This window comes from Mustela nivalis, assembly GCF_964662115.1.
Source record: "Mustela nivalis genome assembly, chromosome: 6".
In the NCBI taxonomy this organism is placed as follows: domain Eukaryota; kingdom Metazoa; phylum Chordata; class Mammalia; order Carnivora; family Mustelidae; genus Mustela; species Mustela nivalis.
The window spans coordinates 72,521,328-72,549,283 of record NC_139025.1 but is presented as its reverse complement, the minus strand read 5'-3'; the positions used below and the strand labels follow the sequence as shown (position 1 = coordinate 72,549,283).

Genomic DNA, 27,956 nt, shown 5'->3' with positions numbered 1-27,956 from the left:
AAGAGCTGAGTACTTCTCTCTTCAGCAGAAACTAAACATGGCCTCTGAGCTAGGGATGGTGGGGGGAATGGAAGGCAGCTGGAAAGCAGGGGAGACAGACCTAAGGCACCATGCCACCTCGGGGAAGCCCCTTTTGAATCCTATTAATTACCGTTCCAGTCCCGGCCTGAAAAATTCCTGTTATCTCATGCCCCAGTTCTCAGGGTGGTTGCCTCTCCAACACACAGCAAGGGGAATGCGGTGTATTCTGTAGGGTCTGCACAGAGCTCAGGAGGGCGAGTCTGACTTTCCATCATCCTCAGCCTTTGAAGAGAAGGTGTGGGAGGTCTGGTTGGTTCTTGGACTGGAAGACTTGTGGGCTCTGTTAGTGTCACTGAAGCTTATGAACAGGGACCCAGGCTGCAAAATTCCCAAGACTGGTTTGGTTATAACCCTATTCCAATGGTAGGTAGTGTCCAAACTCGCTAAACTCTCATCTTTCCTCCAAAGCTCCCTGTGACACTAAGCCTCACTCCCATCAGTCTTGACTTTTATATTCTTGGGTATGTGATATAAATTTGGAGTGTCACATTAACCCTTACAAGTTCACCAGACACAATTAATGCCTGAACTTCATAAACTACAGGCTCTGGCTTCTCTGGGAAAAACAAAGTAATCCTGAGAGTCAACAACAAAAGGCGAGAGGAGAATTTTATCTTCTATTGGTTCAAGAAAGTTAGCAAGTTATTTCCATCCTGGTGGAAGCTGAACTACTGGAAAACTCTATTTTAGGAGGCCTCAATCCCATTCATTATTCTCCCAACTAGGTCTGGACACATTCCCAGGAACAAGCTCCTCATTCCCCGGTTTCCAGAACTTGGGCTATGTACACCCTCTGAACAGCAAACGCCACTCTGAGATTAAAAGCTGGAGACCAGAAGAGACAGTATGAAAAGCCAGGAAAGAGGAGGTGATTTGGACCAGCAATTAAAGCATACTGAAACTGAAAAGAATGCTTTTCAGTCAGCTACCTTGACTTCTCAGATAGCTGGCGGGAACAAAGAGCCTGGTCTGAGAACAGAACTTGACTTAGACTAATTGATAGCAGTGTCCATCACCAGTGGATCCCTAGGGAAGAAGACCTCCGTAAAACTCTAGAATTCACCATGATACTTATAATTGCTTATTATGATATATAAACTATAAAGTAGTTACTGATAGTTTCTTCTTCTTAGAGCTCAAGACTGGGTCATTCTTATGGAAATGTAAGATGAGAATAACAAAGATACCTTCACTCCTAGGGCTTTGGGCATGAGGAATACTCCAAAGGCCATATAGGGCAAAGATGGGTTGAAATGGCACTGAAGAGCAGGTGTTCACTCTGCCATTATGGGCATGGAGGCCAAAAGCACATGGACTGCCTTCCTCAAGTTCCAGCATCAGAATTTGAGTATTGAAAAGTGAATGGGAATGGTTGCAAAGTCAGGAGGCCAACTCAACTGAATAAGAACTACACCCATGACAAGGCATTAAAATATGATCCAGAGTTGGCAGCGCCTGCGTGGCTCAGTGAGTTAAGCCTCTGCCTTCAGCTCAGGTCATGATCTCAGGGTCCTGGGATCGAGCCCCGCCTCAGGCTCTCTGCTCAAAGGGGAGTCTGCTTCCCCACCGTCTCTCTGCCTGCCTCTATGCCTACTTGTGATCTCTCTGTGTGTCAAATAAATAAACAAAATCTTAAAAAAAAAAAAAATCCAGTGTTATCTTTGATTTATTTCATCTGCATTCCAACAAGAATGTGCCATCCTTGACTCCCTAGTCACCCTAATCATCAGGTCCTGCCATTTTTACCTTGTAAAGGCCAAATACACCTATTTCTGTATATTCCCACAGCTCCATCCCTGATTCACATCATTGTCATCCCTAACTTGGATTTCTGTAAACACATTGTACCTGGTCTCCTTGCTTCTGGTCTTATTCCCCTCTCCAATTCATCCTTTATCCTTGTAGCCATGAGTCTTCTAAAATGTAAATATGATCATGTCAATCCTTCCCATTGCTCTTAGGGTAAAGTCCAATCTCTCCAGCATTGCTCATAAATGGATTCCTGGCTGGATCTTCACTTCTATCTGTATCTCCTATCTCCTAGTCTATGCTGTGGCTATTCTGAACTACCTGGAGTTCTCCCAAGGGGCCAGGTTCTTTCTTGTCCCCAGACCTTGGCACATGTTAATCCTTCCAGCTATAACATTCTCCCTGCCCCATCCCATTCCACTTTCCTCTCCATGCTGGATACTGCCTGGCTATCTCCAACTGGTCTTTCCTTAACTTATATGTAGTTTTCTTCAAGATTTTCCTTAACCACACTCCCCACCCCCCATTTCTGTTATATCTAGCTCGGCCTGGATGTTGTCCTCTTGGAGGATTTACTACGTAGAACTGAAATTTCCTGTGAACTTGTCAGAATCATCCAATGGATGGTTCCCTAGTACAGGAATCTTTTAATCTCTCATGGCTAACAAAGTTCCTGAAGCAGACACTCACAGATTTGAAAATGACTGAATGATTCTGTATCCTGTGTGGTACCTAGAAGACACACAAGTAGACTCAGTAAATGTTGATTAAGTCTTAATTTCCCATTGCTGCAGCTGCAAATGAAACAAATGAGGGGCTTTTTTTGGTTCATGGTTGTATCTCGTGCCCAAAACAGTATCTAGCGCATCATGGGCACTTAGTAAATGTTTGTTGAATGAACAGGGTGTGGAGATTCTCATTTGCATAATGCTTCCCAAGAGTCTCAACCCCTTTCTGAGTTGTATCACTCTACAGCAGGCTTTGGACCAGTAACCTGAGGTGGCTACCCTGAGGAAGACTTCCAACCAAATACTTGCTAAGGGCTCCCCAGGGCTTTGCGGGGGCAGTAGAAGGCAGAAATGCAGAACACATTATGACTGCTCATCATAAATGCTGGAGAGTTGAGATATTTCATTTTGATTTGTACTAGATAAACTAGATTGCTCTCTTTTAGCAGTCAATTAATCACCACGTCCAGTTGATTCTACTCTGAAATCTTTCTTGTTTTTGTCACCTTGTAACTTCATTTTTATTTCAAGCCAGGACTTCTTCGGCCTGCACAAATGCTTGGCTGGGTAACTCATCTCACTGCTTCAAATGTTACAGTCTTTCTCCACTCAAATGTAAACCTAATCATGTTACTCCTCTGCTCAAAATCCTTCCGTGGTTCTCGTGTCTTGGATAAAGACTCCTCTCTCCTGCATGATGTATAGGATCCTTCCAGAACTGGCTCCTGCTTGCCTGTTGAACCTCATCTCCTGTCACTCTCTTGGGCTTTCCACACAAAAGTACTTGCTTTTCTCCAACAGGTCATTTTTCTCTTGATGCCAGGTCTTGCTTGTGCCCATCCCTTTACCCTGCTGTTCTGTCTCATGCCTATCGGGAGCTACCTATTTACCTTGGAAGATTTAGCTCAATCTGGGAGCCTTCCCTAGTATTCCTCTCCCAACTTTGAAGCACCTTTCTCTGTGATGTACTTTTGTCATCACATTGTATTGTAATTATTTGTTTGCACACCAATCTCTTCATTAGCCTTTAAACTCTTCCCAGACTCTGTATAAATAATGCCTTATCTCCACTCAAAGCAGGAGCTCAATCTGGGGATTAACTGATAGATTTGCAGTTTCTTTCTTTTTTCTTTGGGAAGCCACTTAAAGGTACAAAATACCTTTAGTCTTTATGAATCATAAAAATGAAAAATGGGGTTTTAGTCAAATTGACCACTCAGTAAAAAATTAAGAGATTTTTCAATATGCAGTTGACCCCTGAACAACAGTTTGAACTGACCAGCTCTATTTACATGTGAATTTTCTTTAGTACAGTACTATAAATATATTTTTTCCTTATGATTTTCTTAATAATATTTTTAGCATACTTCATTGTAAGAATACGGTATATATAATGCATACAACATATAAAATATGTGTTAATTAGCTGTCTATGTTATTGGTAAGGCTTACAGTCAATAGTAGGCTAAGAGTAAAGTTTGGGAGGAGTCAAAAGTTATATGTGGATTTTCAATTATGCAGGGAGCCAGTGTCCCTAACTGCTGTGTTGTTCAAAGGTCAACTGTATTTAGATTTTAAATGTTGGCTAGCTAGAAGATGTACAGAGAAGGAAGATGACTTGGATATATGGGAATCAAGTGTAGGTGGTCTGTTTGTCTGACGAGGATTATGAGGCACCCAAAGAACTCTGGTGGCTAAGGACGGCAAGAAGGCACTGCTGCTCAGGCATCTGAGGCAAAGAGTTTAGTGCATGACAATAAATTTGGGCCTTGAGGATGTGAAACCTCAAAGGCAAATGAACCGAGATTAAGGGACTTAGAAGTTAGGAACAACTAGAACCCTCTGATGTCAAGGGATTAATTTGTAAGAGACTTGCAAAACAACATACAGGTTTATCGATCATAGCATCCTGCATCAAGGACCTGGGGACTTTCCACAGAGGAATGCAGAGCAACTCAGGGTTAAAAGTTATATGTAACAGTAAAGTCCTTTCCCTTCTAAACTGCTCAAGGGAAAAGAAAAAGAAGGAGAAGGAGGACAAAAAGAAGAAAAAGGAGGAGGAGATATCTGAAACCCTAAAAAAACCAACCCCTTAGGTATCTAAGTAGAAAGCTGGAAAACAAGATAAGAAGCATTTTTTTTTTTTTACTTGTGAAATACATGCAGGGCACTCTTGTCCCCTCAGGGAGAGAAAGGAGAAGGAGTTTCTTTAGTACAGGCATTCAGGGGAAAGAGGAGACTTGAATGAAAAGAAAAAAATTCTACTTCAGATCCTGGACATGACCCTAGACCCCAAAGAGAGGAGGGAGGCCAGGAGCTGCCTGAGTGAAAGTGGACCAGTCTCAAGGACAGGGAGACAGATCCTGAGAGAAAACCCAGACTAAGGGAGCAAGAAGCACAAATGGGGGACCCCAGAACACCTGATACTCCTTCAGTGCCATTGGGACCACTTTGTTTACAACTAGAAACTCAGGACAAACAGTAAGCTGCAGAAATCACCTATCCATATGTATATGCTGAGACACACACATGTCTATATGCCCAGACATGGAGGCATGCATTTTATTTAGAACTGGATGGATACCTATCCACAGTTAGCACGGTTACTGGGCATGGGAGAAGGGTGATAATAAGGGGAAGCTCTCACAGTCGGCTCCCTTTATATATTCCTTGAATCTTTTCCCGAGAGAATATAGTCATTTATTTACAAAGTAGTAAAAAGGGAAAGAAGGAAAAGAGAAACACTCAAAGCACATCCTAGAAGAAGGCACCAAAACCAAGTTTCAACACTTCCTATTCCCCTCCTTCCTAATTCCTTCCTCCCACTAATATGCTTGCTCTGGAGAAAGGAGAAGGCTTTCCATTTAATTAAAATGTAAAATACATTCTTTTTTTACTGCCTGGTGGCCAGGGATATTCTGCTGACTCAGCAGTGAATAATCAGCTTTGACCTACATAATAGAATAACTCAAAGTGGCAGCTGCAGTTGCATAAGCAGATCCAAATCTGCAGTTCCTTCTCCCTCCCCTCAAGGCTCCTTGCAGGCAAGCCAGTTCCGCAGGTTCTCTCCACCTCTCCAACCCCCATCTGGCTGTCCCACCACCATTTTTCATCCAATGTATTCTGGCCCCACCATAGAACCACACTTGACCTGATCTCCCTCCCACAGCCAGTGCCAGGCAGGGGCTTTGCCACATGGATCTCCCTGCTGGGCTCCCCACCTTGTCTTCTAGCTCTCTCCAGAACACACCAGTGACCTCTCCACAGAGGGTGGCCTTTCCCTCAAAAACTCTCATCCTATAGTGGGTCAGCTTGCCCTTGGCATGCCAAGATGATCCAGCAGAAAACAGAGCCTCTGGTTAAAATACACTCAGAAGAGCCCAAGATCTCCACTGGTTCTCTCAAAAATATAGCTGGACTGGGCCACACTTGGCTCTCCTGCCAAAGAGCACCAGGCCTATTTTCACACAGCCGGCTGGCCTGGCACCAGCTAAGAGGACAGGGAGCCTGGGGGAAAAAAAAAGGTAAGAGCATTTAAGGAAAGCCTTCCTGACCGTTTGGTTCTTATTTCACCGGATAACTTTTTTTTTAAAGATTTTTATTTATTTATCTGAGAGTGAGAGAGACAGGGCATGAGCAGGGGTAGGGGGCTGGCAATCATGACCTGATGTCTCTTAACCAACTGAGCCACCCAGGCACCCCTTCACTGGATACTTAAGAGATGATTTGAGGGGCCTGTGAAAGTGGGTTCCAGAAAAAAAAGTATTCAACAAACCAGAAAATAGAACATTTCTTTGCACAGACTTGAAGCAGCTGGGAGTATTTGGTGAGAAAATTTGAGTGTGTGGCTACATCTGCTCACATACCCCTGCAGGGAGAGGGGTCCTGGGCTCCATATGGCCTTCCCATCTGGGAGGAAGGGGGTGGCACAGGATTAAGGTGAGGACCTGTTTTCCATTTCCCCCAAAAGAAATAAGGAGAAATAAGTTCAGGTTTAAGAAGATTTTCCTCCTTACGAAGGTGAAAAAGTACTTGTATACCTATCTCAAGGACACTGAAAAACTCCTGTCTCTGGAGGACAGGACTGACCAATGTTAAGTTCAAGATAATCTCCTTGCAGTTCTCTTTAGGAGGCAGAGGACAAACCAGATAAGCTTTACTGAACCTCGGATGGCAGAAATTGGGAGGGGACTTTGTCATGTGGTCTTCGGAATTTTTAATTCTAATTCCTCCTTCCCTCTGTGCTAGCAGTGTCAAGGTGAGAGGTGGGCTGTGGAGGGGACGGTGTGCAACCTGTCTTTCTGGAGAGGCAGACAGTCCTAATTTCCTGTCCTGAGGGGACATCTGTGGGGCTGTATTACTGCAGAGGGTATTTGCAAAGGGGTCACCTACACTTGGCAGGTTGGGGGTAGGCAAAGGAAGTTGTAGGGTCAGCAGTCCAGGGAACTCTATCCTATGGCCTGCTTTCTCTCCTTGGTGACCAGTCTGAGGGTTCTCAATTTCTCATGGGAGAGTAAGGGCGGCCTCTTGTCTGAGACACTTCAGCAGTATCAGCAGGAAAAAGGAAGCAAGTCTGCGTGCACGAGACACTGAAATAACAGTGGCCAGCACTTATGGGGTCCCTCTTCCCACGCCCATTAACCTGGCTAATGGCAGAAACAGCAACTCTTCCTGCATTCCCATGCCCCTCCCCACACCTCTCCCTCCCTGCTCTGGATCCTGCTAGCAAGCAAGGACTGAGTAACTACCCTCAGGGACCACCCTCAGTGACTACATGACCCTGTGCTAAGAACATGTGTTGTTTCATGCAATCCTTGCAACCATGACCTCCTGTGCAGGCAGGATTACAACCCCCTCTCACAGTGGGGTGGAGTGTGGAACTTTGCCAAGCCTTTGCCACAATTAGAAAATGGTGCAGAGAGATACAGCCTCAAGCAACCTGGTTCTGGAGCCCACATTCCTTTGCCTCCAGGGCCATAAGCAGACCTGACCAAGCATAAGGAATACAGTCCAAACAAGTATCTTGGCCCCAAAGTACCACCTGTCTGGATGGTAGGGGTTTAGCCCAGGGCTGAATATCATTGCCAAAGAGGGCACACTTGCCAAGGAGACCACTCCTTGGATCCCAGCTGGCTGCACTGTGAGAGGCTTTGGGGTGGGCAAGTGATGCCTCCCTCCCTTTCCCACCAGCACGACAGAAGGAAAGTGTCAAGACCTGGGAAAGGGTGTGGCCGGGATGGTCACTACTCTCAGCTAAGTGTATGTGTGTTGAAAAGTATGGTAGGGTAGGGGTCATGTTAACACCAAAAGTGGAGCCTTTGAAAAAAGTCCAAATATTTACTTTGGAAATTAGTTTTGTGGGAGGCACCTGGAGGGCTCAGGTGATGGTCTTGATTTCACCCTGATTTCAGCTCAGGTCATGATCTCAGGACCCTGGGATCCAGCCCCTCATCAGGCTCCCTGCTCAGGAGGGAGCCTGCTTGTCTCCTGTTCCCTCTGCCCCTCCCCCCAAAAATAAAGAAATAAATCTAAAAAAAAAAAAAAATTAGTTTTTGGTTTAAAGATATAAAACACCGCAACCCATTGAGATCCCTGAGAATTCCTTAAAGTACGAGTTGCAGAACTTCTCTACAATAAATCTCTAACTATTCCAGCTCACACAAATCTTTCCCCCTTCTCTGAATTTTTACTGCAATTGACTCTTCACCACAGAACCTGTGTATATAGCTTTTCTCCCCAGTTAGGCAGGAAACATATCAAAGGTGTGGGGAACCACAGAAAATGCATTTATGTTCTCCCAACTCACATGTTTACACTCTCCTCCCAAAGAGTTTTAAGATGTGAGCTGGCAGGTTGAGGATGAGGTGGATGAAGCCAGAAAAATCTTCCTGCAAACAGCAGGAAGCTCCAGCATCGTGTACGGCATACGTACGTGCTGGAAAGAGAAGGAGTCAGGAGACCCGGCTCCACTCAGGGCCTCCCACCTTGGGTATGTCACTTGCCTGGCTCCTTTCCTTATCTGCTTTAGGAAAGTGATAATCCAGGCCCTGCTTACCTCATGGATTTGTCATGAGGCTCAGATCAGATAGTATAGATGAAAGTGCTATGAAAATTACTGTGCCTCTGAGTAGCTACCAACATTCCTTTTTTTTGAAAACCAGCTCATTATTCAGAATCAATTCATCCAAAGCACCCATGTAGGAAAAGCAATGGGGGGAAATAATAAAGGAGGGAGGGAAAGAAAGAGGGAGAGGCAGGAGAACCGGAGGCATGCGGGCCGCCAGGAAGGCCAAAAGAGGCCATCCTGAGAGCAAGGCCCAGATGGCACTTACATAAGCAGATGGCAGCCAGGAGTCGAAGGCCAGACTCTGGGGGGAAGCAGGTGGGGAAGAGTGGCTGCAGCACATAGTTGGAGAAGGTGAGTGCGATAACAGCCTGGTTGGTGGGGTAGATCACCAGCACTGCAATCCATAGTCTCAGGAACCTGAAGAGGGAACAGGACAGAACTTGACCCAAGACAGCTGCAGGGACCCTCACCCCCACCAACATGCATGGCAGGGATTCACGAGTCGTGGGCGGAAGCCTGGGCATGTCGCTGGGCAGCGTTAAGAGAGGTGGGTGGGCTAAAGGGGTACATCTCCCTTTTGTTTTCCGGGATGCTGAGAAGCCCAGTCCCTGCTCAATCAGACAGCCAGCCCTCCGCAATTACAATAAAGTGGTTTGATGACAAGGGGTGAAGAGTCTGTTAGCATAAACACGTCTTGGCTTCGCTTCTCTCTCCCCTGTCCTCTTACTGTCTCTTCTCTATGGTCTGGGCCCCAGCATCCAGTGGTGGAAAATAAAATTGGCAACCCCAGAATTCTGACAGCCAGGACACGCTTAGGGTGTGGCCGCTTAAGCAACTGCCAAGGGTGGCACTGAGCGGGGTCATGAGAGGGAAGTGTGCTCCACACCCTTGGCCCCTTGGTGAGCGCTCAGCTCCTTAGTAGCAGGGCCACAGATGCTGAGGAAACTCAAGCTCAGGGCCTGGCCCTGCAGGAAGCCATCATCCTTGGTTGTGTGAGAAGAGGGTACCCTGTATCTAAGGTGGTCACTCTAATTTGTCAAGATAAGACGGCTTTGTTTTGGGATGTGCTTTCCCTAAGAGTCTATAGTCAGAGTTGTCATAAAGTTCTATTTGCTGTCACCCATAGAATCTTGCCCACTGAGGTCAAGAGAGAGGTCAAAACTAGGACCTGGTTCTTCTGCCACCCTCAGGAGAATCAAGGGGACACATAGCTACACTAACGACCATGACAGGGAGGCAAAATAGGAATCCAAAAGAGGAATCCTTGGCACATTGGCAACCACTGGCCTTGGCTTCTAGACCACCCAGGCCTTCACAGATCCTCTTACCCAGCCAGTCCTCCAAAGATGTCCTTGACGTAGGAGTAATCACCTCCAGATTTGGGGATGGTGACCCCAAGCTCAGCATAGCACAGGGCTCCCACAGCGGTGATGAGACCAGTCACAATCCAGACAATGAGAGCGAGACCCACAGAGCCGGCATTCTCCAGCACACCTTTCGGCGAGACGAAGATTCCAGAGCCAATGATGTTCCCTGTATGAGGCACCAAAGTTGCCAGGAGAGACAGTGGAGTCAGCATTCGCAGGAGTGGTCTTATCTCTGGTTTGATTCTAAAATGCTTTTGGAATGCATAACTCTCCTTCAGGCAGGTGTGTCTAGTAGTAATTTACAACTCACCTTCAGGCAGGTGTGTCTAGTAGTAATTTACATGTCTCCTTTAGTCCTCAGTATAGAGTCATATATCATTTCTCCCATTTTACAGAGGAGGAAACTGAGTCTTAGTGATATCCAGTGCACTGCCTGAGTCCACATGGTAGTAAGTGGTGGGTTGGGTATTGAACCTCAAGATCCTCTTACTGGACTTACCATGGTCCACCCGAGGTAACAAAGGTCTTAAGACTAACAAAATGGCAAGACTGGAAAAGGAGGCTGTTCTCAGAGATACTCTGCAGGGTAGAAAGCTTCAAAAGTGAGCCTAAGGGCAATACATTTCAGACAGACTGTGGTCATACCCCGTGACTGGGGGTTTTCAAGACTTATGAGCCTCGACAGCACTCCTGGAGACTGGCTTTCACCCCAGACAGGACAGCCGCACTCTTGGTGAGGAACATGAAATAACCCTATAAAAGCAATCCTAAAAATAGTCCTAGTCCTACAAAGTGGTTCATAGAAATGCAATATGTGCAAGGGTTTAGCACTACATTCTTGAAAGGTTGTCCCCCTCCATTCTTTCATGTGACCCTCACAACAACCTTCTGAAGTACAGAAAGAGGAGGAAGAACAGGTATTCTTCTCTCTATTTTGCAAAGAGGCTAAGACACAGAGGGGTTAATTGCCTTTTCCAAATTCCACGGCTACTGATGGGTAAAATTGGATCTAGAAGTTGGTCTCCTGATGCTTAATCCAGTGTGCTTTCCACTAATCTATTTCTGCTTCTGTGTGCAAGGGGGTGACTTTCTCCTGAGAGATGAAGCTGGCAGCAAGGACTGAATGGTTGGCTTTTGGGATGCGTGTGCTGGGTAGGGGAGGAGTAAGAGGGTGGGAGCAGCTCCTGACAATTCCTTCCCAAGCTTCCCTCTACTTCTTGTGATTCAAGGTGGTGATCAGGGTGCACTGCACAGGTGCTTTGAAAACTCTCTCTGAGCCCCACCCAGCTGTACTACTAAAAGTCTGAAGGAAGAAGCAGAGACTAAGTGGATCCAGGTAGAAATGGAGAACAGGAGTATTATGAGGCCAGCTTGGTTTGACAGTGTTCTGAGGACATCTCATATTCCTACCACTTCTCTTAAGGGGTTCAGATCTGGGCTGAACAAGATGCAGAGTATAGGATTTTACACTCAACTTGCAAAAATGACTTTCAGATCTCAAACATAACTCCACCTCAATCCAGTCCTGAAACTTTTCACTTCTAAATCAAAATTCAGTTTTTAATCCCAGGCCATGCATCAGTTATTTCAGTCAAAGGGGACAAGAAGAGAATATTCACTTTCTAAAAGCAATACATTTTATTCCTCTGGGATAGCTTTTCACACTAAAAAACTGTAGTGTGAGATGAATGGGAAAGGAAAGGGGTCTAGGCAGATGGAAGAGCAGTAACTGTGAGATGGACATACAGGATCTGCAGCTGGATGCAGCTGGAAGGGAAGCACATTTGTCTCAAACTTGCCTTTCTTCTTTTTCTAAGATGTTATTTATTTATTTGTTTGTTTGTTTGTCAGAGAGAGAGAAAGCGCACACAAGCAGGCAAAGTGGCAGGCAGAGGAAGAAAGAGAAGCGGGCTCCCTGCCAAGCAAAGAGCCTGATACGGAACTCGATCCCAGGACTCTGGGATTATGACCTGAGCTGAAGGCAGTGGCTTAACCGACTGAGCCACCCAGGCATCCCTCAAACTTGCCTTCCTTCTCTGCAGATAGTCCTACCCAACAGAACTGGGCCACATATAGAGATGATGCTAAAAGAAGAAACAATACCTCATGTTCAACTTTGTGATCTAAGCATGAGGCAAAGAGAGATAGAAAAATGAAATTCTGGGCCCCACCAGTTCTTAAAGGCTTTTCCTTTTCTCATACATTTATTTTAAGTCCTATGACAGGAACAAGAGACACCTTTCAGCACCCCCTCTCCTCCACCAGTCTCCACATGTGCTTTGCATGAAAACTGGGCTAGTGGAAACTTGGAGGCCTTCTAATGGTGTGTCAGGACTCAGGACACAGTTACCCTGGCAGGTGACCCTTAACCTGCTAAGTGAAATGTGCTGCTGCCCCCTGGAAGATACCAAGTGCCAGAAGCTGAGAATTGGAGATGGAGTTGCTAACAGGGCAAAAGGTGATAGCAAACTCCTTGTCTAGCAGGAATTTATCAGAAGAGTAATTTGTAGGGCATTTCAAAGGCAGCCATGAAGAGAGTAACACACCTAGATTATAAAACTAGTTCAAGGGGTTAGAAAAACGATCAATACAGGAGAAAAACAAGGTTTGACTTTGGTCTGCAAGGTACTGAAAAGGGAGGTGATGGGGGAAGAGGTAGGTGTTTCTCAGAGCCAGGAATGTCTGTCACAGGGAGGAAGTAGGGGTGAATGTTATTAAAGAGATCCTGTCTTCTCAGGAATGAAGTGTCAATGTTCCACTAAGGATTCTCAGAAAACAAATACCACAGTGGGGCTCAGGAAGCACTTCTGTTCTCCAGCTTTTGTTCTGCCATTTTCAGAGTGTGTGCTCCTTTCCTCATTCCAGGTGGAGGCAGCCACTGGAAGATGGGATGTACAACACCAACAGCCATTTACACAGTCTGGTCACTTCCTGCCTCCCCTTATTCTAGATATGTACTTCCATGGGGCTGCTGGAGTGATGGTAAGGTTTGTAATAAGCTGACATTGGGACAAGAATCTTCATTTTACAAAAATTGAATCCTACCCCTTGCCCTACAATCTTAATTTTGGCCAAATTAAAATTACAAAGATAAAAACTTCAAAAAAAAGGTGGGGGGGATTATGCTATAGCCAAAATGGAGTGCTAGAGAACAGAAGGGGAGGAATATCTCTCTTTGATTCTAGGAAGCTGCTACCTAGAAAACCAGAATCAGATAACATTTCCTCCACCTGAGCAGCCTCTGGAGCTTCTGGAGGGTGAAGAATGTCAGACATAGCTGAAAGAACATTCAAAAGTAATGCCTACTATATACAATCTTAGTGTGATTGATTAATATTTCTGTCTCCCACTGGACTATAAGACTTACGACAGCAGGGACTCTATGGTTTCCCTTCACCTGTAAAGTGTCACACAGTAGATACTCCATATATATTTACTGAATGGTGTCAGACTTCCATCTAGAACTTAGCTCCACAGAGCACTATATGTGTTTCTTTGAAATCTCCAAATCCTATGAAGTATGTCAAGTATGTATTGCAGGCCAGTGAATAAAGTAACCTACTTATTTCACTGCTGAAAGGTGATCCAGCTATTATTACCATCTCCATTTTTTTAAAAGATTTAATCTATTTGAGAGAGAGAGTATGAGCAGGGGGTAGGTGGGGAGGAGCAGCGGGACAAACAGATTCCCTGGGGAGCAGGGAGCCCAAAGCAAGGCTTGATCTCAGGACCCTGAAATCATGGCTTGAGCCAAAGTCAGAGGCTTAACTGACTGAGCCTCCCAGGTGCCCCTACCATCTCCAATTTATAGGGGAGGAAAATAGGGCAACTATTTTTTTAAATTTTTATTTATTTATTTGTCAGAGAGAGAGCGAGCGAGAGCAAGCACAGGCAGACAGAGTGGCAGGCAGAGTCAGAGGGAGAAGCAGGCTCCCTGCGGAGCAAGGAGCCCGATGTGGAACTCGATCCCAGGACGCTGGGATCATGACCCGAGCCGAAGGCAGCTGCTTAACCAACTGAGCCACCCAGGCGTCCCCCAAAATAGGGCAACTATTATTTCAATTTTCCAAATGGGAAAAAATGAGGGAGGTATTACCATCCCTATTTTATGGATGAAGAAACTGAGACACAAAGAAGTTGTTATTTTCCTAAACCACAGAGTAAGTTAAGAGTGACTGGATTAGAACCTGAATCTTCTATTGTAGCCTCAAGCTTTTCCCAGGGAATAGTCAGTTTTACCAAGATGATGCTTATTATGAGAAGATGCTTATTAAGATACTGGAACACGGGGCGCCTGGGTGGCTCAGTGGTTAAGCCGCTGCCTTCGGCTCAGGTCATGATCTCAGGGTCCTGGGATCGAGTCCCGCATCGGGCTCTCTGCTTGGCAGGGAGCCTGCTTCCTCCTCTCTCTCTCTGCCTGCCTCTCTACCTACTTGTGATTTCTCTCTGTCAAATAAATAAATAAAATCTTTAAAAAAAAAAAAAAAAAAGATACTGGAACACATATCCGACTCCTTCCTTCTACCGCACCACGTTCGATGGTGATTTACAAAATGTTCTCATTTGTTACTTTATTTGATTCTCGGAACTACTTTCCTAGATGCACAGGGTGCATATCATCATTCCGATTTACTTTTGCTAAGACTGAGTTTTAGAGAGGAGAGGAGACTTGACCAAAATCTCACAAAGCATAGGCAGCAAGGCCTGGACTAGAGGCCAAGTCCTTGAACTTCCAGCCTGGGTTTCCTCCACTACTCTACATGGCCTCTCCTCTAGAAATTGCATAATAGGACTTTTACACTTGGACCCTGTCCAAATGAGGTTTTTCTGGAGTGGCTCCGAAAAAGAAGAAGGGGGAAATGTCTTTTCTATTTTGACTATGAAGCTTTCTTAAGAGGCTGGAAGAAAGTTGATTACTGTGGAGATGTATTTCTCCATTGTTTTACTTTTAGACTCCTTGTCTATAAAACCATTCAAGAATGAAATGCCCATCCATCTAGTATAGCTGAGGTTTCAATCCTCCCTTTCATCCACCCCAATTAGTAAAATAATCATGTTATCACATAGATCTTCTTTGGTCAAAAGGGGTCCTAGGATGCCTGGACAATGAGGCCCAGCTTGGCTTCTTCTGTCAAAAAAAAGCTAAGCAAACCACTCCATTAAAAAAGAGGCCAAGTTGTATCTGTGGGCAAGTCATCACTAGAGAAATGTTGGAATTAAGAAAATCCATGTTTGCCATGAATAACCACTGACTTCCCCACTTGTGGGCCAATACCCATGTGACTCCTATTAAGGCTTTACTCACATCCAGGCCTGTCCACACTAGAATGCTGCAGACATCAAAGAATTTCCTAGGGCATAGATTTACAGACTTCTAATGCCCAAGAGACCCTCAGATACAAAAGGTTTGGCCTTCCTTAATAACTCATGCTAGTCTTAGAGTCTAGTCAGAGCTCCTCCTACGGCTTGGAGGTTCTGTCCATTTCCGTAATGTTCAGAGAAAGCCAAGGTGAACTTTCTTTCTTTTCTTTTTCCTTTTTAAGATTTTATCTATTTTATTTGAGAGAGAGAGAGAGAGCATGAGCAGGGAAGGGTAGGGGCAGAAGGAGAAAGATAAACAGACTCCCCACTGACCAGGGAGCCTGATGTGGGACTCGATCCCAGGACTCCGGGATCATGACCTGTGCTGAAGGCAGACGGTTAACCAGCTGAGCCACCCAGGTGTCCCTAAGGTGAACTTTCTTTATGTTTCTTCCTTAAAGTGGCTGAGAAGATCTCAGGACTTTCAGGATGGGGGGAAGATGGAAGCAGAGTCTGGTATGTTGGGGGCTTTGATCCTCATGGCAGGAAGCTCACCCTGAGGACACTTTCCCGTCAGGACCATACAAATAGCTACATCAGAGTGACCCTTTGGAGCTGCCATTCTGAGCAGAATAGAGATGTGGAAGGTGCTGCAGGAATCCCACTGTTTTGGATCCCTTACTGAAAAGTGAGGAGGGCACTAAGGCTCAGAGATGGGGGAGCCACTGATTCCTTGCTTTGCCACCCACAAGCCATGTGACCTGAATTTCTCTGACAGTCCCTTCCTTCACCTCCTGAATGGAATGATTGTTCCTGTCCTGACAATCTAATGGGTTTGTTGTGGGGATCAAGGGAGGAATATGTGTAGGAGCACTTTGTAATCTGTGAAATACCAGCAAATATAAGGAATTGGTAGAATTTATAGCAGTAAGAATAGAATCGATCTCTAGAAGAATCCAACGGACTTGCTTTGGAGGCTTGGCTCCAAAACAGCACTGCAGAGCCAGGACCATGAAGCATTCTCTGAGTCATTTGTCTGCTTGTCTAGGTATAATTTTTAGATGCCTCAGGTGGGCGGCCAGCAGGTAATTGCATCTTAAAAAGTATTTACTGAGCACCCACTCTGTACATGCTTGCTTTAAAAGGTAATTGGGAAGCACTTGTTCACACACGGACTTTTAATGACATAGATGGAGCCAACCTCCACCCACCAGCCTCTGAAAGGCAGGCATCCTGGCCTGAGGGGCTACGAGTGCTGAGCCCTCACATATGCACATTAAAGATTCAATTCTGGCCTCCAGCGTTCCCCTGTCTTGTTGGGGGACCAGGCACCAGCAGAGACAGGTTTTATCTACCTCAGTGGTTCTCATCCAGGGGCAATTTTGTGCCATTTCCTCCAGCCCCAGGGGACAGTTGGCAATGACTGGAGACGGACTTGATTGTTACAACTGGGGGAGGGGAGTTCCACTGGCATCTAGTGGAGGCCAGGGCTGCTGCTAAACATCGTTGGATACACGTCACAGCTCCCCACAACAACAAAATATCTGGCCCATATGTTAACAGCACTGACGTTCAGAAACACTGTTCTAACCTCAAGCCTCACTGTCATCATCTGGTTCATCCCTAAAGTTCCTTTTAGTATATGTGCTGCCGAAGTGAGCACTAAAGTTCCTTTTAGATTAGAACTTGGATGATTTTTGGGGCGCCTGGGTGGCTCAGTGGGTTAAAGCCTCTGCTTTCGGCTCAGGTCATGATCCCAGGGTCCTGGGATCAAGCCCCACATTGGGCTCTCTGCTCAGCAGGGAGCCTGCTTCCTCCTCTCTCTCTGCCTGCCTCTCTGCCTACTTGTGATCTCTGTCTGTCAAATAAATAAATAAAATCTTAAAAAAAAAAAAAGAACTTGGATGATTTTTTAAAAAAGATTTTATTTATTTATTTGTGTGAGAGAGTGCCCAACCAGGGGGAGAAGCAGACAGAGGGAGAAGCAGGCTCCCTGACAGGCAAGGAGCCCAATGTGGGACTTGATTCTAAGACCCTGGGATCATGACCAGAACGGAAGGCAGACACTTAAGCAACTGAACCACCCAGGCGCCCCAAGACTAACTCATTTTTTAAAAGATTTGTTTAGGGTGGCTCAGTTGTTTAAGCATTTGTCTTTGGCCCAGGTCATGATCCCAGGGTCCTGGAATTGAGTCCTGCTTTGGGCTCCCAGCTCAACGGGGAGCCTGCTTCTCCCTCTGCCTGCTGCTCCCCCTGCTTGTGTGCTCTCTCTCTCTCTCTGACAATTAAATAAATAAAAGATTTAAAAGATTTGTTCATTTTATTTTTTTATTAATGTATAATGTATTATTTGCTTCAGGGGTACAGGCCTGTGAATCATAAGTCTTACACAATTCATAGCACTCACCATAGCACATACCCTCCCCAATGTCCATAACCCAGCCAGTATTTGTTTATTTTAGAGAGAGAGAGAGAGAAAGCATGAGTGGAGGGAGGGGCACAGAAAGAAGAGGAGGGAGAGAATCTCAAGCAGACTCCCTGCTGAGTATTGAGCCTGATGTGATGCAGGGCTCCATCCCACAACCCTGAGATCATGACCTGAGCTGAAATCAAGAGTTGGACACTCAAGCAACTGAACCACCTAGACACCTGGAGAATAACTGATTTTTAGGCCAAGAAAATTTTTTATTGTGGTAAAAATCATATAACATTAAATTCACCATCTTAACCATTTTTAAATATACAGTGCAGTAGCATTAAATATATTCACACTGTCAAACATCTCCAATGGATGATTTGTTTTTAACTGACTGCTATCATTCAACAAACACTTCCTAAGCATTTGCCACGTGCCAGGCTGAATACTCAGGGATGTGAAAATGAGTAAGACTCAGTCCCTGCCCTCAAGGAATTGTGTAAGTGAGGACACATAAGTGGACATGGAGCTGACAACGACTGTGCTATATGACAAGATATCAAAAAGGAAAGGTCACTGGCGTGGGCCACTCACAACAAGCTTCCTGGAAGAGGGGAAATACAAGACAGATGCTGATGTGTAAGAAGACTCAAATCAGCAGCGAGGAAGGGGAAAGCCTTGGCTGGTTGATAAACAGGTCAGGCTTGGTCTGAACTGGCCAGTTCTTCTCATCTGCCTGATTGGTCCAATCTAAATTTCTGAACCAGAAATTGGAGGTGGGAGGAAAGTAAGGGTGATGGAGGAGGAGGAGCTCAAGGAGAGAAAGAAACTAAAATTTATTAAATATATACCAGGGGAGACCAGCTGTATTTTAATACTCCACAAGAAACTTCCACTTACAGGTAAGTAAACTGATAACTAACTTGTTGCAGATTACAAAGCGTATAAATGGGCAAGCAGTTTGCAAATTTAAGACTATCTCCTAAGCCCCTCGTCTTCTGCTACATTACCAATGCTTCCTCCCTTTCAAGGACACGCTGATACAAATCGTACAAAAATTCATTATATGCCCTCTACTCCAGCATCAGAGCCTGCTTAACAAAAGCCGCCTTATCCCTAAGGCAACGGACCCGCCTGTATCAGCTGCTTACTAAATATGCCCTAAAGAACCGTACCCTAAAGAACCAGCTAAAGCATTTATGCATTTCATAGATCTTTAAAATTTATCTACAGATGAGAAAAGTACATTGAGCATTCTGCAGCAAGAGTACTCTCTCTGGGTAATCCACTGTCACAACGTGAAGCAGTGTGAAGTTGCCTGGACCACCTTCTGGCATATTGTGAAACCCTCGCCCCAGAAGTGACGTCACTGCTCATGCTGAGGTTATTTAAAGTAGGGAGCAAACCAATGGGAATACTCGTGACTGTGACAAAGGATGAGGGATGAGATAGAATCGATAAAGCTTTCAGCTCAAACTTCATTCATTCTATAAATAAAATAGCTTGAAATAGGTCTGAGGGATACTTTTTGCTTCTTAGAAACAAAATTCACCAGTGCTCAGCACAGGACCTAGCATATAATGTGCTGAGTAAGTGTTTGTTGAATGTTAAAATATAGACTGGTCTCAAATCCTGTTATCAGCAGCTCCTACCTCCATCCCAAGGAGAAGCCTGCAGTTTGCCATTTCCAGATTTCCTGAGAGAAGGGACTTGGGGAGCCTGATTTGTGGGCATGTTCTGGAAGGGACGCAAGGCATAGTCTTTCTTGTTTGGTGTGCTCAGCCAGGAGTTAAAAATTGGAAGGGAACAGTTCCTAGTTCCCAAGCTCTTGAATGGTTGTTGTTTTTGGTGGTTCAGAATATATTATTGGATATGTTGCTCATGCCTGCTTTTTTGACACCCCTACATAATCACCCCAAACATTAACAATAACAAAATAGGAGCAATGGCAAAAATTCCTGACGTATTTCTTTATAGGTAGCTGTGATGCTGGATTAACCCTCAGAGGAAAGCAGAAAACCTTGGTAGCCAGGCAACTTGAGAAACTCCAATCTGTATGCCCCATACCTCCATGCCACTTTAATATGCTGGTTTAATTCAGAAAAGCTATATATATGGTGCCAACCTCTCCAAGAAGTCATTTGATCTGTGTACAGGGTATTTTTGTTGTTGTTTTTCCTAAATAAAATGAGCTAGTTGGTTCTGTTTCTTAGACACAATTTTTTCCTTGCTCGGTTCCTACTGTTTTCCCCCAACCCCAAGAATCTCCTAGACACTCAATCGCAGAACTCTGCTCTGTGGGAGAATGTATTATACCCCTGCCAGTAGCAGGCTCAACCAGACTGCTCCTTGAGCTCTGTGGTTCCTGGAGGCAGGAAGCATGCAACAGGATCCCTGTCCCCAGCTGCCTGGAGTTACATGCTGTGGAGCATTTTGGTTAAGCCCAGCGGCTTCAGAGTTTAATGACCTGAAGGGAATCCTGGCTCTGTCATTGCCCACTTAGTCATTCAAACCCTTCCTGTCTATGACTGTACTAATTACATGAAATTCGGAGAGAATATTTAGAAAGCACTGATCAGGTACTATTGTCAGTGCATCATAGTGCTCAATAAATGGCAGCTACTTATTTTTAAGATTACACTGCTGGGTATAGCCTTTCTCTATTCACCAAGATGTGTTTGTTTTGACAAGCCTCCTACTTGGCTTCTGTCTCGAGTTTTCTCTGAGAACAAGGAGTTTTAAACATGTTTTTATCGTGAATGAACCAAATCCTAATCCCTCTGTGTTTTTTTTTTTTTTTTTTTTTTTAAGTTGAAGTACAAACTCAAGAAGCAATTGTCACACTCCATCCCTCTGGTTAACATCCAATAGGCATTTTAGGGATTAGAAAGCTAATAAACATCATATTAGAGATTAAAATGTAAAATCTTCTGAAGTGGTGGAAAATGCATGGGTCTGAAAATCTTTTGGACTTGAAAAATTTCCAAATCACTCCAGTGCTATTGTAGTATGGTCATACAGATAGCTATGCTTCTTTGTTGACAAACCCCCTTAGGGAAAAAAAAAAGTCAGGGGTGCCTGGGCAGCTCAGCAGTTAAGCTTCTGCCTTTGGCTCAGGTCATGATCCCAGGGTCCTGGGATGGAGGCCCTCTGCACTGGGCTCCCTACTCCCCGGGGAGTCTGCTTCTTCCTGTCCCTCCACCTGCCGCTCCCACTGCTTGTGCTCTCTCTCTCTGTCAAATAAATGAACTCTTTTTTTTTTTTTTAAAGATTTTATTTTTATTTATTTGACAGAGATAGATCACAAGTAGGCAGAGAGGCAGGCAGAGAGAGAGAGAGGAGGAAGCAGGCTCCCCGCTGAGCAGAGAGCCCGATGCGGGACTCGATCCCAGGACCCTGCGATCATGACCTGAGCCGAAGGCAGCGGTTTAACCCACTGAGCCACCCAGGCGCCCCAATAAATGAACTCTTAAAAAAAAAAAAAAGGATTTCCCCCAACCTTTTCAGTATCAGACATCTAGGGTCTTTCCTGACTCCGATGTCAGGGTTATGGTCCTCCATGGCCCACTGCCCCACCACACAATACACACTGGCTTTATTCCTTTCCCTCATGGTGGCTAAGAGCTTTGGCTCTGGAGTTAGGCCATCTCAGTAATCCGTTGTGACCATGGGCAAATTACCTACCAGATCTGTGGCTCAATTTCCCATGTTTAAAAATAGAGATAATTATGATACCTGCTTTCAGGGGATCGTGGTCAGGATTAAATAGGGTAATACACATTAAAAGTTCATAGCACAGGAACTGGCATTTAGTAAGAGCTCAAATACTGTTTTTTTGTTTTAATTTTTATTTTTTAAGGTTTTATTTTTAAGGAATCTTTATACCTAGTGGGACTTGAACCCACAACCTTGAGATCAAGAATCATATACTCCACCCACTGAGCCAGCCAGGCACTCCGCTAAACACTATTTAAAAAATAGTGTTCAGTATTGTTTTGCAGCAAGTATACCAAGTCCATTCATAAATATACATGTGCTAAAAACAAAATGGTCTGACATACTATGAGTATTTTTTCTTTAGGCTCTTTAACTGGCCTGGTGCCTCCAGACCTAGATTCTGGGTATGTACCTACATATGTAAATGGCATAAAGTGACCTAAACAGCCAGGAACTCTGTGGGCACCTCTACCACGGCTGGGGAAAACTCTAGTCCATAGAGGAAAGGTGTGCATGTGGGAGAGTTAATAGGAGCAGGGTCTGTGCTGACCAGATCCTGTAGTAGCTGAGCCAACCTCAGGCTGCCCCTCAAGTCTTACTGCAATTGTACCAGGAATGTTACCTTTTGCTCCCAATCAGCTGAGCTGATTGCTCAGCTCCCCTGTATCCTGGGGCACTTTTTTTCTGGGAACGCACCACTAACTGCTTCATCTGTAAAAACAAATAAGGACCTCTGCCCAGGGTCTAAAGGAAAGCATCCCTTTAGGACATAAAAATAGAAATAGTAGAGAAGAATGCTTAAAAGCTGAGTTCAGGATTTAGATAAGCTCTAGGTTTGAATCTTGCCTTCAATAGTTTTTAGCTGTGTGAACTTCAACAGGTTGCTTATCCTTCTGAGCCTCTATTTCCTTACCTGGAAAAAGGGTAATAAGTGCCCCCCAAGAAGAATATTGTGAGACATAAATGGGATACTGATGTTGGGTAATTGCACAAGTTTCTGGCATATAAATAAGTGCTTAATAATGACAGCTTTGGGGCACCTGTCTGGTTTAGTCCATGGAGCATGTAACTCTTGATCTCAAGGTTGTAGGTTCGAGGTCCACGCTGGGTGGAGAGATTATTTAAAAAAAAAATAATGATAGCTGCTCCATGGGGCACAGGGGTGGCACAGTCCATTAAGCATCTGCCTTTGGCTCAGGTCATGATCCCACAGTCCTGGGATTGAGTCACCCTCTCCCCCCACCCGCATCAGGCTCCCTGCTCAGCTGGGAGCCTGCTTCCTCCTCTCCCTCTGCCCCTCTTCCCTGTTCGTGCTTTCTCTCTAAAATAAATAAATAAAATATTTAAAAAATTTTTTTGCTTCTCCATCACACTCTCTTTAGATTTTGCAGGGACCACACATTCATGGTAAAATCAAAGTTCATTTATTGCCAACAGATTTCCTTAGCCAAGTATATGAAGAGCAATAGTCTTGTTAGATTAGGGCAAAGGTGATGTTAAAAAATTAAAATGGCCTGGAGTGTCTGGCCAACTCAGTCAGTGGAGCATGCTACTCTTGATTTCAGGATTGTGAGTTCAAGCCCCACACTGAGTGTGGAGCTTACTTAAAAAAAAAAAAAAAAAAAAAAATTAAAATGGCCCAAACTAATTGATTTGGGGGCTTGATGAAATTATTTCTTTCTCAAAGATTTTTCAAGCCAGGTTCCCAACAGTCCTTCAGATAAACACTTCTTATAACATATTCAGGTTTTTTTCAAGAGCCAACTAAATACAACAGTCATTTGAGTTATTGTTCCATGTCAGACTAAGTACCAAAGATTCAAAGATGTAGAAGATACATTTTTTTTCCTCAAGGAAATAACTGTTTAGTTGTTAATCTTTTTACCTGTGAAATCTCCCAGAATCACCTTCTCTATTCTATCTTTTCCCATATCCTTTAAGATGTTTCTTAATCTAGGGCTGGGTGAGAACTTCTCACTCTTTGTGTTTCCCACCACTCATCTAACTTTGTCCTCATTCAACTCCTACATAACTCAACAATATCATTAGCTTTTAAAGTTTGTTTTTTATTTTTGTTTAATGTATATGAATCTCATCTCCCCAATCAGATTATAAGTAACTTTAGGGCATGGGTTTCTATTAGTTCATTCTATATTTCTATAACACCTGCCATTCTGTTATTCCTTATTTATTTATTTTATTTTATTATCCCCTCCCACCCACTCCCCCTGTTATTCCTTATTTAGATCATCAAGGATGACTGTCAATGAAATTTTATGAGCTTGTACAAAATACATAGTTTAACTTATCCCTCTAAGTCAATTGGGTATGAGATAGATGGATTTGGGGCAAGTGAGCTACTTTCCCATACAGCATCACCTGATCCACTTAGGAAATTTCCTTTCTCTTTTTGCCTTCTAATTTTCTCTCTTCCACAGTGTTGGAAGATCACTGAATTCTGCATGGAAAATGCCATTTCTATTTTTGCCTTTGGTCTTAAAAAGGCTTGAATCACTATCATTCTTGAAAAGGCTTAAATCACTATCATAGAAATCCCTCTAGAAGAGGACAGGGCAGCTGCTTAGCACATCTGAAATTCAACAGCCAAGCAAGAGGAGAAGCAGAAAGGATTTTGCCCCCATATCATCCTAAAGGGGAAAACTGTATCTTACCCTGGCTTAAATGGAGTTGGAATAGTGCCTATTAACTCAAAGATTCTCACACTTTGGAAAAACATCCTGATTTCTCTGAAATCACCTATATGGGATCTTTCTTCACCACAGAGTTATTATTCTTATCACTGTAATGTCAATGGGAATATTGGGACCATTCTCACAGTGAAGCGCAGTCCACAAGGTTGTGGACAAATCAGTAGTAACATTCACCCATCTGAGATTTTTTTCAACATTTATTACATTGTTGAAGGGAGAGACAAGAACAACCTCAGTATATAGGAAAATATCCTCTACCCTTGAATACCTGCATATACACAGGGTGGGTGAGCAAGGCCAAGGCAGGAAGGAGGTTTGATTGTGCTTGTGTGCATGTGAGTGTGCACATTTGTGTATGAATCAGAACCTTCCCAAAGGGAGGAAAATGCTTAATCCTATCAGTCAAACTGGTGAAAGAGGTAACAGGCTCTGGGCTATTTATAGACCTTAAATTGGCATGTGCTGTACATATTGAATACTTTGCTGATCTCATTTTTTTAGAGCAGTTGAGATAAAGGAAAAGCAAAGAAAAGGTAATAAGATTCAGATCATGACTGTAATTTTAAAAATAACATTACCTTTCTTATAATTGTAGATGCCTGGAAAATTTCCCAGAGTCAGAGAATTAGATAAAACGGGATTCAATTTTGAAAACAGAGTGGAGATAACCTGATCACTGAAGTCTGGGTGTAGAGGTGAAGAGGATTATCTGAATACTGTACTGATTTTATTTGATTTCAAGGGTGCTCTCCAGTGTCACTATTGCTTCCGTGCCAAAATGCCTCTGTGCTGCTGCATATAACATGGGGTCATCCAGAGACACTGACTTGAGGGCAGCAGTAAGCAATAAGCCCTCAAAAGGAACTTTGGAGAGATGACACAAACATAGCTGTCCTGATCATCCCACGTCCCTTTCTCTAGGAAGAGGGTAAAGCTCTCTACCAAAAACAGCAGAAGAAATGCTCACCCTCTGAAGTAAGGACAGTAATGAGCCATTGCCCATCCATCTCCAGGGCCTCTCTGGAAAGAGGAAGGTGTGTTGTTTAGAGATGGAACCATATTTGGGACTCTTTGCCCAGCAGACTGCTGTTAAGGGGTTGGAGTGGCCTGCACTGGCTCTCTCAGGTACACTTGGGCCCCCCAGCTTCGAAGTCTTCTGGCTGGGACACATTTTACCCATCAATTTCTCCTTGACTCCATGTTCTAGTCATTCTAGTTACTCCTATTTCCCTTTGAGAACCTCAAAAGGTCTTCCATAAATGTTAAGAGATGGGCGGACTAGCTAGGCAACCAGAGAAACTGCAAATTCTATGTTAGGGAGAGGCATGATCCATCTCATCTCTCCTTTTCTTCCATGATTTATTTCCTCATCTGTGAAATGGGAATAACAGCACTGTTGCATTTACTTTACAAAGCGTGACTGCTGCATAAGATGAAAATCTACAGAAGCGCAAGGCATTAGCATTGCTGTGATAGTTATTTTTGTTATTACACATCCCCAAGGCTCACAGCTTCTCAGGACTTAAAACAACACAATATCTACTAAACTAAGTAGGTCTCAAAAGCCTGTCCCCAGCCTGTTAAAGAGATGGCTGCATGAAAGCTTGTTAGAAATTCAGGTTCTCTAGCCCCACCATAAGCCAACAGAATCAGAGCCTTCAAGTGTGAAGCCAAGAGACCTACATTTTCAACAAGCTTCCAGGCAATGCTGACCATCAGCCAGGTGTGTGAGCCCTATTTGCTCCATTCCATGAACACTAGACAGAACTGCTCAAACACTGGTTTGAAGGAAGAGATGGATGACATACACAGCTTCCTAGACCCCTCAGACTTGACCAGTGGGGGATGGGTTACAGCACAGGTAAATGACAATTCTTTTCTTGGGGAGTAGGAAGCAAAAACAGCACTTTCGAGGAGCTAAGCTTCCACAAGAGGACCACCAGAGAAGGGAAGGAGTGGTGGGTGGGAAAAGTAATTGGACTCACCTACAATGATACCACAAGCACTGACCAATCCAATCTCTTTCTTCAGGGCTACTCCACCTCCTCCGGAACCAGACTCGGGGCTGGCCTCCGACTCGCTTCCACCGGGGTGGTTCTTTTCAGTGTTGTTTCGGTGCCTGGCTCCTTTTTCCATCTTTCTCGTAGGATTCCACCTCCGAAAGGTATCTCTCTTTCTGAATAAGTGTGGGTGTAAATATATTTTAAGAGACTGTCTTTCAAACTGAAACGTCTTTTTCTGAAACAAGGACCACTCCTACCCCTCTTTAAAAAGACTCAGGCAGATAAAAAGAGAAAACTGAAAATATTCCTATTCCATATCGACACTTTCTTGTCACTCGTGCTTAGAACAAGGAAAGGACTGTTAAAAAGGAGTGGGGGGAATAAACATAGATATTTAAATATAAAAATAGAACTGTACCAGCTACTCCGGCTGGAATTTTCCTGAAGGGGATGTAGATCTTCAGAGACCAGGATGGTTCTGCAATGTGTACCAGGCAGTGGCTTATTTTAGACTCTTCAAAGATAGTCTGGGTTTCACTCAGCTCTGCCCCTAAGAAAACAAAGATTGTCTTTACCTCCCCTTAGCCTTTTCTTTTTGATGAAGATAAGAGTTTTCAGTAACTGAAGGGAAAACAGGCAATCCTCCGGTACTTTCTTCTCTTCCAGAAAAACAACTGTGGACCAGACCGGTTTGCTCTAGATCTTGTTTCCACCTGCTGTGGGTTTGTTTTCCCCTCCCTGTCTTCTGCCTTCCGCTTTTTTCCAGATGTCCTCTTCTGTTCGTTTGTTTTCCTGTCCTTGTTTTCTTTCTTCTGAGCTCCGTCCTCACAGCACAGACTGCCCCATCTCTCTAGGTTATGGGAGAGTGACTCTGGCACACAAGATTGTGCTTCCCTTTTAGCATGGGGTTTTATGTGCTGAGATAGCTCCGCCCCCCACCTCCTCGGTCTCTCCATCCTCAGTCTGTCTCCTCCCTCTTCTTCAATTTAAATATTAGCACACAGCCCCCAAAGATCACCGAGAAAATGGATTAAAATATTCTGCCTTGTAATCGTCTCTCATTCTCCATCTTTCTCCTTGTGAGAAGTGGAAGTAAAATCCTTCCATGTCAACTGTTCTGGGAGAGTTCGTTAGCTGGTATAGCATTACAGGTCATACAGCATTTGCGAGCTTTATAAATAAGGGACCGGTTGTGCAGACACTTTAATGCCATCAGAAATACACTGGCAACTGTGCTAAAATATTTATGTCCGGATCATTTGAGGATACAGGAGAGAAGGTTGTAAGGACCTTGTTTTCAAGTTTCTGAAAGTAGGAAATGCACGGCTGGGGGAGGGGAATGCAAATAATTAAGAATAATGGAAAAGAGGTTCATTTAAGTAATTGTGAGCTGTGAAGGGCATAAGTGAAACAGAACCACCAAAAGAGGTGGTAGACTTACTGTTCACATCTCTTATTTAGTGTAAGCTAAGACAGGACAAAAATGACTCCCATCTTAGATCCAGGAAAGAATGACACAAAATCTGATCTAATGGAACCTTTCATAGCTTCTAATACTTTTTGCATAGATAAATTATTTGAGAGATAGCCCAGGCAAGGAGTGGGGAGCTTTCAGCACCTTTCTGACCATAAAGCAGATTGCTGATGTTAAGAGATGGCCAACTAAGGACACCTGGGTGGCTCAGTCCTTAAGCGTCTACCTGCGGCTCAGGTCATGATCCCAGGGTACTAGGATCAAGTGGCATGGGGCTCCCTGCTCAGCGGGAAGCCTGCTTCTCCCTCTCCTGCTCCCCCTGCTTGTGTTTCCTCTCTCTCT

General features: G+C 44.3%; 1 protein-coding gene across 2 annotated transcripts in view; it reads right to left on the bottom strand.

Moving 5' to 3' along the window:
* Nucleotides 1–27,028, bottom strand: part of SLC7A8 (solute carrier family 7 member 8) — a 49,751-nt gene extending 22,723 nt beyond the window's left edge. The window contains exons 1-4 of one of the 2 annotated variants that reach the window (XM_082734651.1): nucleotides 26,559–27,028; nucleotides 26,123–26,313; nucleotides 9,954–10,158; nucleotides 8,891–9,042 (exon numbers count right to left, since the gene is read on the bottom strand). In XM_082734651.1, the coding sequence (XP_082590777.1) occupies nucleotides 8,891–9,042; nucleotides 9,954–10,158; nucleotides 26,123–26,273 (508 nt within the window). In that variant the 5' untranslated portion in view covers nucleotides 26,274–26,313; nucleotides 26,559–27,028. The remainder of the gene's footprint in view (nucleotides 1–8,890; nucleotides 9,043–9,953; nucleotides 10,159–26,122; nucleotides 26,314–26,558) is intronic. The other variant, XM_082734652.1, reaches the window with a different exon arrangement.
* Between the last annotated feature and the right edge of the window lie 928 nt (nucleotides 27,029–27,956).